Source organism: Vanessa tameamea, chromosome 8 (assembly GCF_037043105.1).
Source record: "Vanessa tameamea isolate UH-Manoa-2023 chromosome 8, ilVanTame1 primary haplotype, whole genome shotgun sequence".
NCBI lineage: Eukaryota > Metazoa > Arthropoda > Insecta > Lepidoptera > Nymphalidae > Vanessa > Vanessa tameamea.
Window position 1 is genome coordinate 6,921,727 of NC_087316.1, and position 14,737 is coordinate 6,936,463.

At 36.8% G+C, this 14,737-nt stretch overlaps 1 protein-coding gene across 1 annotated transcript in view; it reads left to right on the forward strand.

Moving 5' to 3' along the window:
• LOC113399940 (uncharacterized) overlaps window positions 1-9,493 on the forward strand; it is a 97,000-nt gene extending 87,507 nt beyond the window's left edge. Inside the window, exons 122-136 of the mRNA XM_064215681.1 lie at window positions 48-347; window positions 436-915; window positions 1,008-1,364; window positions 1,449-1,652; window positions 2,006-2,188; window positions 2,273-2,461; window positions 3,312-4,076; window positions 4,172-4,369; window positions 4,445-4,642; window positions 4,897-6,999; window positions 7,207-7,598; window positions 7,745-7,927; window positions 8,094-8,364; window positions 8,449-8,693; window positions 8,770-9,493. Coding sequence (XP_064071751.1) covers window positions 48-347; window positions 436-915; window positions 1,008-1,364; window positions 1,449-1,652; window positions 2,006-2,188; window positions 2,273-2,461; window positions 3,312-4,076; window positions 4,172-4,369; window positions 4,445-4,642; window positions 4,897-6,999; window positions 7,207-7,598; window positions 7,745-7,927; window positions 8,094-8,364; window positions 8,449-8,693; window positions 8,770-9,150 — 6,449 coding nt within the window. The 3' untranslated portion in view covers window positions 9,151-9,493. The remainder of the gene's footprint in view (window positions 1-47; window positions 348-435; window positions 916-1,007; window positions 1,365-1,448; window positions 1,653-2,005; window positions 2,189-2,272; window positions 2,462-3,311; window positions 4,077-4,171; window positions 4,370-4,444; window positions 4,643-4,896; window positions 7,000-7,206; window positions 7,599-7,744; window positions 7,928-8,093; window positions 8,365-8,448; window positions 8,694-8,769) is intronic.
• Window positions 9,494-14,737: the final 5,244 nt, after the last annotated feature.

A 14,737-nucleotide genomic window follows, 5' to 3' on the forward strand; every position in this document is an offset into this window, starting at 1 on the left:
TATATTTTTTTATGGAATTATTATACATATTTTTTCTATTTATGTAGCTCCTCCTTGCAAACCGTCTCCATGCGGTCCTGGCGCACTTTGTAACGCAGTCGGTGACAACGCAGTGTGCTCCTGTCCTAGTGGAACGATGGGAGATGCAGGCTCCACGGGTTGTCGACCGGAATGTGTTGTCAGCTCTGAATGTCCTCGTGATCGAGCCTGTATTCGTAATAAATGTATCGACCCATGCGTTGGTGCTTGTGGAAATGGAGCCTTGTGTCGCGTTTTCGATCATGCACCAATATGCTCATGCCCACCTTCTACCACAGGCGATCCATTCCTAGATTGCAGACTCAGGGGTAAATAAATAATTAACATTTTAATAAATAATAAACAATTATAATTATAATTCAAAAAATACTTATTGAACAAACATGTTATTTTTAGAGACACCACCAACGAGTCCAACGGTATTCGATCCTTGCGATCCAAACCCTTGTGGTCCACACGGAACATGCCGTGATGGATTCTGCTCTTACCCTGAGTGTATAGTCAATGATGACTGTCCCGGTGACCGAGCGTGTATTAATAAAAAATGTTCCGATCCTTGCATAAACGCCTGTGGTATCAATGCAATATGCACAGGAGTTCGACATTCTGCCGTTTGTTCGTGTCCTGTTGGCTATACCGGTTATCCATTTGTGCGTTGTGAACAAATCACTACCGTCACTGTAGCGCCACCGGTACCTGAATGTTTACACGATGAACAGTGTGCCGATAGCGCAGTTTGTGTCGATTCCAGATGTACATCTGTCTGTGTACTTACAAATTGTGGCATAAATGCTCGATGCCTAGCTAAACAACATAGAGCCCGATGTGCCTGCTTACCGGGCTATGAAGGTGACGCGTATATAGGATGCCATTCAGGTATATACAATATTTATTTGTAATTATACAATAAAGTTTATTCTTTACCATCGTTTGTATAGTATATTTATACTTGTCCTTTTTTGTGACAGCTCAATGCCATAGCAATAATGACTGCCCTGACGACGAGGGCTGCGAAAGCGGCATCTGTATCAAAATGTGCCTACGCATGCGTTGCGGTTCTGAAGCTCAGTGCTTTACGAGAGGTCACGTGGCATCTTGCGAATGTATTCGTGGAACTCGTGGAGATCCATGGGTAGGCTGTCGCAAAGACGAATGCACTATTGATGAAGATTGTCCGAACTGGTTAGCTTGTAAAGGAAAAGTTTGTCAAGATCCTTGTTCCGGAGCTTGTGCGCTTGGCGCTATCTGCAACGTCATACGTCATAACCCGACATGTGAATGTCCACGCGGCACAAGAGGAAATCCTCAGATTGAATGCAAAACAGGTTTGCTCTATTCATTTTGTAATTATTTAAATACAGAGAAATAGTTTGTAAATTATTTTAAATTTTCATATTAATTATTATCAGTGCAAGACGAATTTGAGTGTGGAAACGATGCAGAATGTGGGCCGGGATTGGCCTGCTTACAAGGAAACTGTAAGAATCCGTGTGAAGAAACATCTTGTGGAACTCGAGCCGTGTGTCGCGTTGCAAATACATTACCATTCCGCACCCTAGTATGCGAATGTCCCCAACCCTTGACTGGTGATGCTTCGATCCAATGCAGTCCTCGTAAGTCAAGAAAAAATTAAATGATATTGATTAATAAATAATTAATATTTTTTTTTTACTATTTTAATCAATAGGTTTATAAAAAGATATGCAAGTGGTTTAACAGGCGAGACTATACGCAGGTCATAAAATAATTTGTACGTACGTGTATAAAAATCTTTTTCGCCTTTTTTACAATGTATAATACACACCATTTCTTGTTTGTAAATACATGTGTTATTCTTTCGGCATCGGATAACTTAAGATTCACATCGCATGTCACCTCGTAAAATATTATTTGAAAATTTTATCACCTGTTCTTTTTAAATGTCATAACGGGTTGTATTTTCTTATCAAAATATGTACTTTCTAAGGCGGACAATGCACAGAAGACACGGATTGCGGTGACGAAGAAAAATGTTTAGACCGACAGTGTAAAAGCGTATGTGCATCGGGAGCATGTGGTGTTGGAGCAGAATGTCACGCTCGCGCTCACCGCGTCACATGCACGTGTGTTCCGCCACTACAGGGAGATCCAAACGTCGCATGTACACCAAGTAATTAACATATGCACACCTTCTATATATTTGAATTATAGCCTTAAATGTACTATTTCTAAAAAAACAAATATATTGCTACAGGTGTATCTGGGCCGATGTGCTTATCTGACGAGGAATGCGGCGCAGCAGAGGCGTGTGTAGGTCAGCGCTGCGTGTCGGCTTGCGCAAACGCTTGTGGTGCAGGCGCATTGTGCGAGGCTCATGCACATCGCGCTCGCTGCCGCTGCCCACCTGGAACCGCCGGTGACCCGGCTCGCTCTTGTTATATACGTAAGTATATATTACCAGTTTATTAATTATCAAAATGTTGTTACATATTTGACGTCTGCTTAACAATGTAATTACCTAAATAGAATAAGTAAGTGTAATACTTTATAATGAATAATTAAATTAGCTTTGAAAAAAAAACATAAAAGATTCAATATCTTTATTTATATCCATAAATAGTATGTATTAATAAAAGTCGCTGTTTACCTGTGTCTGTATCTCCGCTTACTTCTTCTAAACTACTCAATGGATTTTAACATGATTACCCCTATTACAAAGAGAAACAAACGAGGAAGTTTTATACAAATTTTTGTTAATATATTGTACAAAATGGCTGAACTATGTTGGCGTTCTGTCGAAAAAACTGTTTTTGTTCGGCTACGTAACAATATTATAATACCGTACTAGAAAATTGTATGTCTTAAAAATGCCTATAGAAAATTATATTCTTATATTATATTGTATATTTATAAATATTATTAGTCATTTGCCAGGCCGTATTCTTTAATTAATTATAAATCCATATGCATATAACTATATTGCTTAGCTTGAGCATTTAAGCATAGATTAAATTGATGATGATACTCTAGAATATATAATATATCACCGATTCAAAATTACGTGCAACCAGAAAATTTTTTCGCTCCAAAACGGTTGTAACAATCAAATTTTGACCTTGGCACTTAAAATTACCCAAATTTCAAACCAATTTTTATAACATTCTTATTTCTAATATACTATATTTCAAATATACCTACTTAATATTTCTGGTGCAATTCTCAATTAAAATTGGAAAATGTTACCTAGCGCTGAATAAATGTACATATATAACATATCTTTAATTTTTCCACAGCGGAATGTACTTCAGACGAAGACTGTCCATTTGATAAGAGCTGTATCAATAACTATTGCCGTGACCCGTGTGGTTTCGGAGGTCCTTGTGGTCGAGATGCTGTCTGTGAAGTTATCGCTCATGTGGCCACTTGCCGCTGTCCACCTGGCACACAGGGTGATCCACGTCGAGCTTGCGTTTCAGGAATATGCCAATATAACGAAGACTGTGATGATACTCAAATATGTAATAGATTAAACCGATTCTGTCAACCAGCATGCTCCGAAAGCAGTTGCGCTCCAGGTGCAGTCTGCACCCCCAATCGTCATCTACCCATATGTGAATGTCTACCAGGACATAGTGGAGATCCATTCCTCCGCGGTTGTGTTGCAATTCAGCTCTCGGATGAATGTGCTACTGATGCTGACTGTGCCCGACCGCTTGGCTGTGTGAACTCTCGGTGCGTCGACTTATGTCAAGGAAATGCTTGCGATGCTGGTCTTTTCTGTAAGACTGTGGACATACTACCCTTACGAGCTGTGGCCTGTGTCTGTCCGGATGGAGGCCGTGGGGCACCTGATAGTGGTTGTCGCAATCCACCCGAGGCAGAATGCTCATCTAACTCTGATTGCACTAAAAATCAAATCTGCCAACGAGGAAAATGTATCGACGCTTGTAAAGCATCGCCTTGCGGACATAATGCGCTCTGTGAAACGGATGATCATCTATCACGTTGTACCTGTCCGCCAGGATACACTGGAAATCCAAGAATAGAATGCAACACAGGTACTTATTTGTCTTTACCTACTTTTTATGATTAGGTATATAGAGGTACGTTTTTACATTTTTTTTAAATTAATTTACTACTATAACTCTCACAGAACCGAGGCAACCATCTATTTTCGAATGTTACAAAAATGAAGAATGTGGACCCGAGCAAGCATGTACTGAACGAACTTGTATCAATCCATGTATGGATGCATGTGGATCTGGCGCTTTGTGTCGTGTAATAAACCATGAACCCCAGTGTTCTTGTCCTATGGGTTACACAGGCAACGCCAAAACACGTTGTACCCCACGTAAGTTCCCTTTCTTTAAATCTTCTTTATAAAAACAAATAGAACAAACAAAATTAATCTTTATACTTTTTACAGCATCACAAGATAAATCTGTTATACCAGTTGGATGTAAAGCGAACTCTGACTGTCCATTATCCAAAGCCTGTATAAACGGTGCATGCGCTAATCCTTGCCTTTGCGGTACAAATGCGGAATGCACTGTAGTGAGACATCATCCAGTATGCTTTTGCGAGCGCAATCATTCTGGAAATCCATACATTGGATGTATTAAAGGTAAAAAAATGTTATATTTTTATGAATTCTCTTGATAAATTACAATTTTTTTTTTTTTTTTTATTAAACTATTGGACAGTTACACTGATCCAGTTTTTAAATGCTAAGCGTACGTAGAATTATGTAATTACTTTTAAATATTATTTTAAAATAATGAAATATATACATATACGTATATCACTGTTAAGGGGAAAAACAAGTAAAGTAAATTTTGTTAAAATTAATTTAATATTTATTTACCATTTTATTTTTAGTTGATTGTACGTCTGATTCGGAATGTCAAGATAGCGATATGTGTTACAACGGAGCCTGTGTCAATCCTTGCGTCGTAGAAGCTCCGTGTGCCATAAGTGCTGAGTGTTACGGAGAAGGTCACCGACCTAAATGCCGCTGTCCTGTGGCTACAACTGGAAACCCATACGATAAATGTCAAGCATCCGAATGTGAAATAGATTCCGACTGTAACGATGATAACGTTTGCATCAAAGGTGTTTGCCATAACGCCTGCTCGCCCGAGGGACGTAACCAATGTGCCTACAATGCTATTTGCTTTGCCAGAAACCACGCTGCATCTTGCAAATGTCCACCGTCACTACCATTAGGCGACCCGCTAAGCGTATGTGAAAAATCAATAGTACTCGGTGAACCAGAATGTAGAATGGATGGAGACTGTCCAGGTGGGCAAGCTTGTCTTAGAGACGAATGTCGCGATGCTTGTGAAGAACTGAAACCATGCGGCGAGAAAGCGCGCTGTACAGTTTCTGACAGTGTTCCTTTCCGCACTTTAATATGCCGCTGCCCAGATGGTTACATACCAGATGAAAGAGGATCCTGTAAACCAGCTCAACTACCACCGCTTAGCTGTTCGACGGATGAGGATTGTAGTGATCAGGAATCATGTGTAAATAGAATGTGTAGAAATCCTTGTAACTGCGGAGAAAATGCAGAATGCTATATTCGTAACCATAGGCCCGTTTGTTCCTGCCGTGATGGCTTTGACGGTGATCCTTACCGTCAGTGTCGCATCGTTGGCTGTCGCTCTAACTCAGAATGTGAAACACACGAAGCCTGTGTAAATGGCAATTGTGTCAGTCCGTGTTTGTTAAATAGCACATGTGGTTCTAATGCTGAGTGTTTTGTAGAAAGGTCACAACCACTATGTCGCTGCCGTTCTGGATTTGAGGGTGACGCTTATTCTGGTTGTAATGCTATTGAATGCAGATCGAATGGTGACTGTCCGCAAGATAAACAATGTCGTGCTCACAGGTGTATTAATCCATGCCTTACATCAAATATATGTGGAAACAATGCTGAGTGCTTAGTTCGTAATCACATTAGTGTATGCAAATGTAACCAAGGTTACACTGGCAGTCCTTATATAGAATGCAGACTTCAAAAAACAGCAGAATGTTATGTAGACGCAGACTGTCCATCAAAATTAGCTTGTTTATCTGCCAAATGTGTGAATCCATGCACGGCACTGCAGCCTTGTTCAACACCAGCTCATTGTGAAGTATCTCCCACATTACCCGTTCGTACAATGATCTGTTCCTGTCCTCCAGGTTATGTCAGTAGTGGTAAAGGCATCTGTCGCCCGACCACTCCGATTCTAGAAGTAGCTTGTGAGATAGATAAAGACTGTACGTCTAACCATGCTTGTATAACTTCGGTTTGTAAAAATCCATGCGAATGTGGACCAAACACTGATTGTCAAATAAAAGATCACAAACCAGTATGTGCTTGTAGGCCCGGCTTTATTGGCGATCCACGCTCGGGATGTTATGATATTAAATGTCAAGCTGATAGCCATTGCGCAGACGATGAGACTTGTATAAATAACCGTTGTGTGCCCGCTTGCACAATTGAGCCTGATATCTGTGGAAAATTTGCCGAATGTTATGGCGTTGAACATCGCGCTTCTTGTCGCTGCCAAATTGGCACTATTGGTAATCCAGCCTTGGCATGTTCGCCGATCAGCTGTCGTGCAAACTCTGACTGTCCACCCCAAAAATCCTGCATCAACTCAAAATGTGTGGAACCGTGCACTTCAAATAATTGCAATGAACCTGCTGAATGTCGAGTACATCTTCACGAAGTTTATTGTGTTTGTCCACCGGGATACCAGAGTACTACTGAAGGCTGCAACAAAACAGAACCACTCTGTAATACTGACATAGATTGCCCACCTGCTACCGCGTGCTTAGAAAATAAATGCGAAAATCCTTGCTTGAACATAAATCCCTGTGGTATAAATGCAGAATGTAAACTTATTGATACATTACCAGTAAAAACAATGATATGTGAATGTGAACCTGGTTATAGAGGCAATGCTCTTGTTCAATGTACACCTTATAAACGTAAGTTTAAAAATTAATATCGTTTAGCATTCATCATTACTTACCATTTCATTAATTTATTAATGTAAATTTCGATAACTTTTATTTTAAAAAGCTCTTTTGGACATCCTCGAAAGAGTGGAAAAATTAGGGTCGTCTTTATTTTCTACGACCTTTGTTATTTATTAATCTTCTAAATTAAGTAACATTTGTCTCAAATCCTTTCAGCTCCCATCACAAAGTGCGTACAAGGCCAAGGAGTGAACGACAACGGAGAATGTGTTCCTTGTCTTCAAAACGAGGGTCGTATTGTAGATGCACGTGGTCGTTGCGTTTGTGACTTAGATCGTGGATTCATGGTGCATGGAGACGCATGCGTACCAGCTGGCTGTCGTGTCGACGATGAGTGTGATGATTCTTCGCGCTGCGTTAACAGAAAGTGTGTGCCAGCATGTGAAGCCGAACCATGCGGGCTACATGCGACTTGCGAAGCCATCAATCACCGTTCACGATGCACTTGTATCACTGGCTATATCGGCAATCCAAGAGTTCACTGCAATGCTACCTCAACACCTAACATCACTAATTATCGAACCGATTTCCCTCTACCAGATATGCAGGTGAGCTTAAAACGATTACCATTAACTAATTTTAATTAGTTAATTTTTTTTTAATTTATAATAATTAATATTGTTAATACTTTATTATTTAATTATGTATTTACATATGAACTTCATTTATTTACTCATACATATCTTTTTTTAAGGTACATTGTCTCGCTAATGGAGTGAGTGTAAGCCTCAAGATTAAAGATTTCAATGGAGTATTATACGTAAAAGGCTATAGCAAAGATGAGCGGTGTCGTCTAGTTGTTCATACAACTGTGAATCAAGAAAGACCAGTAGATTTCACTGTATTCTTTGGTGACTGTGGATTAGTTCATGTCAATGTGAGTATTATTTATCATTCTCGTATTTCATAATCAACATGATTTGTATGTATACCGTAAGATATGAAAACATTCAAAAACTTGCTAAAGAATATAAAAATGTATTAAAGATATAATAGATTTTCCTAATTATGAGTTTTCGTGACGTCTTTCATTTTACTTGCAGGGCCTAGCAAGTTTCGTTTTAGTGATGCAAAAACATCCTAAACTTGTAACATCGAACGCTAAAGCTTTCCACATTAAATGTATATATCAAACTGGAGAGCAAAATGTGACACTAGCTTTCAATGTATCTATGTTAACAACCGCGGGCACCATTGCAAACACTGGCCCTCCACCTACTTGTTCTATGAGGATCGTCTCTCGTACTGGTGACGAGGTCAGTTCTGCAGAGATAGGAGAAAATTTAGTGTTGCAAGTCGATGTTCAACCGTCCAGTAAGTTTCAAATAATGTTTAATCTTATACCAAATACATAATCCCCTAAATATTGCTTAAAATAATCATTTCGACAATTATTAGGTATATACGGAGGATTCGCTCGCAGTTGTATTGCAAAGACTAGCGAAGTATCAACAAACATAGAAAATGAGTACACGGTTACCGATGAGGATGGTTGTGCTACTGACGCAGCTATCTTTGGGGAATGGGAAAGAAGCGAAGACGGTAGTGCTTTGCGCGCTGCCTTTAACGCCTTTAAGTTCCCTAGCAGCGACAATATTAGATTCCAATGTAATATAAGGGTCTGTTTTGGAAAATGTCAACCGGTAAGTTTAGAAGAATATTTTGAATCCCTTCCAATATTTATACTAATTTGTATTAATTTAACTTAAATGCATCTAGGTTAACTGTCGCGGTTCTGACGCGTTTGGAAAGCGCCGTAAACGAGAAACGATCGACACAGATGGCCCGCTATCGGGTCAACTTCGAGAGGAGGTAACAGTCGAGTCAAACGAGATCTTTACGCTGGAGAGACGCGACCCGTCCCGGGCGGCACGGCAACGCGATGGCTCGGGCACGGAGCCAGGTGGTACGACAGGCGGAGGCGAAGTGTGCGTTTCTGCAGCTGGACTGGCCGTAGCGCTGGCGTTAACGGCGCTGTTGGCGCTCGTAGCGGTGGCAGCAGCGGTAGCGTGTTGGTTGGTTGCGTGGCGCCGAGCGCGCCCACCACCCGCACCATTACCGCATCCGCCCGATTTCCCAAACCCGCTGTTCCAGCGCTGAGCCATCGCTCGCAGCTAGTCCATGCCCCGCTCCTCCGCCGGCGCCGGGCGGTGTCGGCTCTTCCTCTTTCACTCACTGGTTAATCTGTGCGTGCCGTCGGAGGACCGCCGGGCTAGGACGCCACGGGCGCTGCGGCACCGTAGCCGCAACCCTCGAGCGCTCGCGGCGTCCTTATTAGGTTATGTTAATTATATTTTACTTTAATAATTATTAACTTAGACTCGTCGCCTCCTCTGAACTATGTGATAAATAATAAATATTCGAAATCACCATATTTTTGTAAAATAATTATTGAATCTAGACCTTAAGCAATTAATAATTGAATAAAAAATAATGAATAAAATATCTTGTACTTTTTACTATCGTTGCGATTTAATTATTTTTTTCGTAACGATGAGAGATCGCCAATATATTACTGAAATAAACGTCCTTAAAATCCAAAGATAATACAGACTTACTAAGGAGACGTTAAAACATTTTCCATAATTTGCGTTTACAAGCATTTCTAGATAAACGTCGACATATATTTAAAAAAAAAACCAGTTCTATCATTTTTATTCATACCAGAAAGAAATAACGTCTTATATGGTTGAAAACAGTAGTAAGACAAATTAGTGAAAGATGGACTACATTTTTTAAAACATTTAAATTATTTAGATAAAGCTGCTTTGATTGACGCACAGCCCTAACTTTAAATTATACAAAGAGGCAAAAAATTAAGAAAAAATATTCCCATTAAAGAGATGAATTGACCGTAACTTACAGCGCAAAATCTCAGTACCGGACAGCGCGTCTAGTACGATACAAGTCAATGTTAAAACTATTTACAGATTTCACCAACATAATTCTTGGAGACTGGCAGATAACAACTCCCTAGTAAACGTACCCAAAGTGTCGTAAAATGTGTATGCTGGCAGGCTACTGTCCACAGGTAAATCGCTAACAATATACACATTTTAAGAGTATGAGAAACATGACACGCAAATGACACATACGTTACTTTCGACAAAAGTATTCGTATCTTAATCGTTCTGTTTTAAGTTAATTTTAAGCTTATATATTTGTGGTTTTATGCTCTTTATGCTATTTTTATTTAATTGTAAATTTAATGTTATCATTAAATTTACGATTATAATTTTCGTTCACTGTACACAATATTACTAAATACAAAACAATACATTATTAAAGGCAAGAAAGAAAATAAATAATAAAGTAAACTAGATTCTCCTTTTAACGAGATTGGACCATCTTTGAATCTGGTATGCATCTTTGGTGGCACTCAATGTATTACTCAAAGAAAATATGATCAAAGTAAATAAATTCAAACTTCATATGAAAAATAATCATTTTTAATTTACAACATATAACAGATATTTACGGCTATCTACCTACCTACCTCTAAAATAACACTGGTCTACAAAATGTAACTTTTTGTGTGCCATTCAATTGAAAACTTTATTTTTGTATTGCTTTGAGGTTACTGAATAGGAAAACAAGAATATGTTTTTTTAATTAGCTCTTATTTTGTAAATATACCTAACATTTTACAAAAAATACTATAATAATTATTTACTATTATTTTTTGCTTTTTACTTATATAAAATTGATAATATTACAATTAAAAAAAATAACGTATTTAATTAAGATTTTCTCTTCTTTTTCGTTTGTCTTTTGTAATCACTGTTAGGGGTATCTCTTTTTAAATTCCAGCAGTAGTCCGTTAACATTGACGCATCCCATAGGCTTGGTATCTCATTTCCATTGTCGAGATATCTTAGTGGAATCGTTCACCATGATCGTCACTTACATCACCGCATTTAAAAGGGAAAAAATCAAGATGAGAGTGAAGAAAATGAATTTTAGGGACATATTGCAACCCAACTGTTGATACTTTTGAAGGAGATTGTTCACAAGTTCAACATAATTTTCATTTCTCTTATCTCCCAAAAAACCATGAACGACTGCTCCAAAAGATTCCCATGCTTCTTTTTCAAAGCCCTGTAAAACTGAATCAAAGTTTTAGTCCTTTAGAATCTCTCTTATTTGATGTCCGATAAAGATTCCTTCTTTAATTTTGGCGTCGCTTATACGTGGAAATTTACTTCGCAAGTATTTGAATGCTGGTCCATCCTTGTTGAGAGCCTTCACAAAGTATTTCATTAGTCCCAATTTGATATGTAAAAGTGGTAGAAGATTTTTTTGGGAATTAACTAGAGGACGGTGCTTGACGTTCTTTTCTCCAGGATTCAGGCTTAGTCTAGGATTCCAATTTTTTTTTTGTAATGTAAAAATCTAGCTCGACTATCCCACTCGCACAAAAAACAACAGTACTTGGTATAGCCCATTTCTAAACCCAACACCATTGCTATGACTTTTAGATCACCACAAATCTGATTTTTCACTAAAAATGTCAAAAAAACGGTAACAATCTCACGTTTTAACTTTGTTTGTACCGATATTATTGACTTTTTGGTTGCGTCTATTTATTTGAATATCCTGAGCGTCTCTAATTATTTGATGCTGACTGTATGTTTTAATATTTAGTATAAGAACTAATTGTGGTATAATAATATAAATAAAAGAAAAAAAAGGTTTAAACTAACTGTCTATTTTATTGTAAGTTTAATTGAATCAGTTTTCTTTTATAATCATTTGTTAACTAACATCGAAAGAAATAAAAACAATTCTGTTGTCCTATCTATTTTTTATGAGATTTATGATTGATCTTACTTCGTTCGGTTAGGCGCCATCTATAAGAATATTCGGGCGTAACCTCGTTACCTCGCTTAACCATTAGTTCACGGGCTTGCCGTTTTTGTCGATTTTGTAAGTGTGTGCGTGCGATTCTCAAGGGCACTTAGTTCTTGTAGTCCTCTTAATCATTTACTGTAGGAACTTCGGTCCAAGGCCGTCATCACATGTCACGTGAATTTCAGGTTGGTTGTTCGACTAAATTTTTGTCAAGCTCATTTTGGTCTAGATTAGGAATACGAGGTCAAGGATTGAAACTCTGTTTAGCCATAGCACTTCTTTCACCTTGCAGTTAGACAGTAGCTTTTGATACATTAGTATTGCCCGAGTTTGTATGGTATAAAACATAATATTATGTACTACATGTACAGTCAATTCGGGTAACATTGAATACTTTTTGTGATTTATTTTATATTATCAGTAAGAGTTGTATGTGTACACAGCAATTTTTTGGTTTAATTGTTGTTATCATTAGCTTGTTTATCACACACAATAGAAAAAAAATCATAAAAAGGATGATTAACTTTCGAAAATTTAATCTAAAATCGGGGTTCAAAGCTATAACGAATTTTGGGTAACTTTGAATCATCAATTTTTGGAGACGAAATACCTTATTTTTATAGCTTTAAGGTGGATTTTTGCTGTGTTAGACACGTTTAATACGATATAAATGCTGTCATATACCAGCTATTTCCATCAGCTTTTTTTAATATTTTGTTAGATGCTTTTTTTGTAAATCTGACTTACGTATTATTTTTTTACCATAGACTTGTAAACATATTATTGGTCGTTCCATTTGATGCATTCAAGGAGGAAAAATTACAAAAAAAGCTTAGAAAAAAATTATTAAACAGTCTGTTTCATTTCATTTAAAGTTGCACTCAAATTCAAAGTTACCCGAAATTACTGTATTTAAAACGGGATATTTATGTTTTTATTTTTTTTGATGGAGCTCGATATTTCGACATTACCTACGAATGTCTTTTAAATTTTTGTAGTAATAAAAATAACCATGTTAATTTAAAATCTTATATAATATTACGTGTGAGAGTTTAAATAACTTCTTCCTTAAATTTCGAACAGTCTTAAAACCTTAATACGCTAAACATATTTGTATCTTTTTAGCCATAGCAACTGTTTGATTGTATTACCTTTTTTCGTTGTGATCCTTGAATTCTACCTTGTTGCAATATCTTATATCTCCTATTTTCGTTTTCAAAGGAGTATTCAATGCAAATTATTACCTGGTCGACGTGTGATCTACAATTTTGCTTTATGTTTACGACATGGAGTTGATGCGTTTCTTCCATTTAGTAAGTTTTTATGTGTGTCAATGTTTTAAAATATACTTGACTCTAATATCAAACTAAATTGGCTTATTAAGTTTTTTTGTTGGTGGCCATACTATTTAACTTGTTATAATAGTTACATCAGTGTGAGGAATCGAAGAGAAATGTTCCTCAATAGTAAAACAATGAGACGTGTTGTGTGATGATAAGTTGTATAGGATCTTTGCAGTTACAGCTCTTTATATAGGATTCATCAATATATTCAAGTTATTGTTTCTTTGGGCCTTTTCTACCTGTTCCTATCATTGAGCGCAAAATTATATGTTAATATTTGAATCTTTTTTTAATAATATTATATACATATATAATTGTATTTGACTAACATAACTTTATATTTTAAATGTTCAAAAAGAGTAACTACTGAGTTTCTTGCCGGTTCTTCTCGGTAGAGTCTACATTCCCAACCGGTGGTAGCTTCACTTAGTATAGTTTGTAAAATGACGATTCAAAAGTGCTTGTAAAAGCCTATTTGAATAAAGTAAGTTTATTTTTATTTTTATTTTTAATTTTTATGGTGACAGTGTGAGAGATGATATTGATAGTGACAGTGGTGGAGTGAGATGTATGGTATAAGCTCGGTGATTATAATAGAGAAAAAAATATAAATTCAAACGAATATTTAGAAATAAATGCATTTAATTTAAAAGAAAAGTATGAATCCGTTCTAAAAACAATACGAAACGAAAAATAACCCGTATTTCCTATTAAATATCTATCTTATTTACCTTAGATGAATTAGGATAACATTACACTGGCTCAAAGGCCAATACTTTCTGTTTGATCATCAATCAAAGACATATGATTTAAAACACTATGTTTTCGTTGATTTTGATGAAAAAAATATTATTATAGAAATATTATATCAAACGACCAAATAATAATATCTACTTTGGTTCTTTTTACAACAATGAACCAGTTATAGAAGTACAAATAATTATAAATGTGATCAGACCTAGGTCGTTACCTATTGAAACAAAACTAGGGGCTTACATGCTTGCCTTCGTAACTTTGTAACTCTTTGGGGTCGACTTATAGGCTGCCTATAAAGGCCCCTTAAAATCCTAGAATAAAAAAACTTTGTAACTCACTGTGTTTGAAGCTTAACTAATTTTTACATAACTACGTGGCTTTACTCATCTACAATATATTATTAATATTTTACGCGTTAATTGATGCGCCAATGGAATCAACGTCGAAAACCAACTTAAATATTATCCTTAATTTTAGTTTCCAATATACTCCCATAACTCTTTTAACATTATTATAATTATATCACTCTTTTATTAGCAATGAGTTCAGTACAAGATTGAGTTAAACAGTCTATAGGACATAAGCTCAATTTTAATGCAATCGCAGCATGTTACAACAAAATATATATACTGCGAGTTCATTGTATTTATAAGTTATTAAGAAAAAAACCTTTTTGTAAAACAAGCTTTATAATTAACGTACAAAAACGAAAAATGGCAAAATTTCTGAGGTTTCTG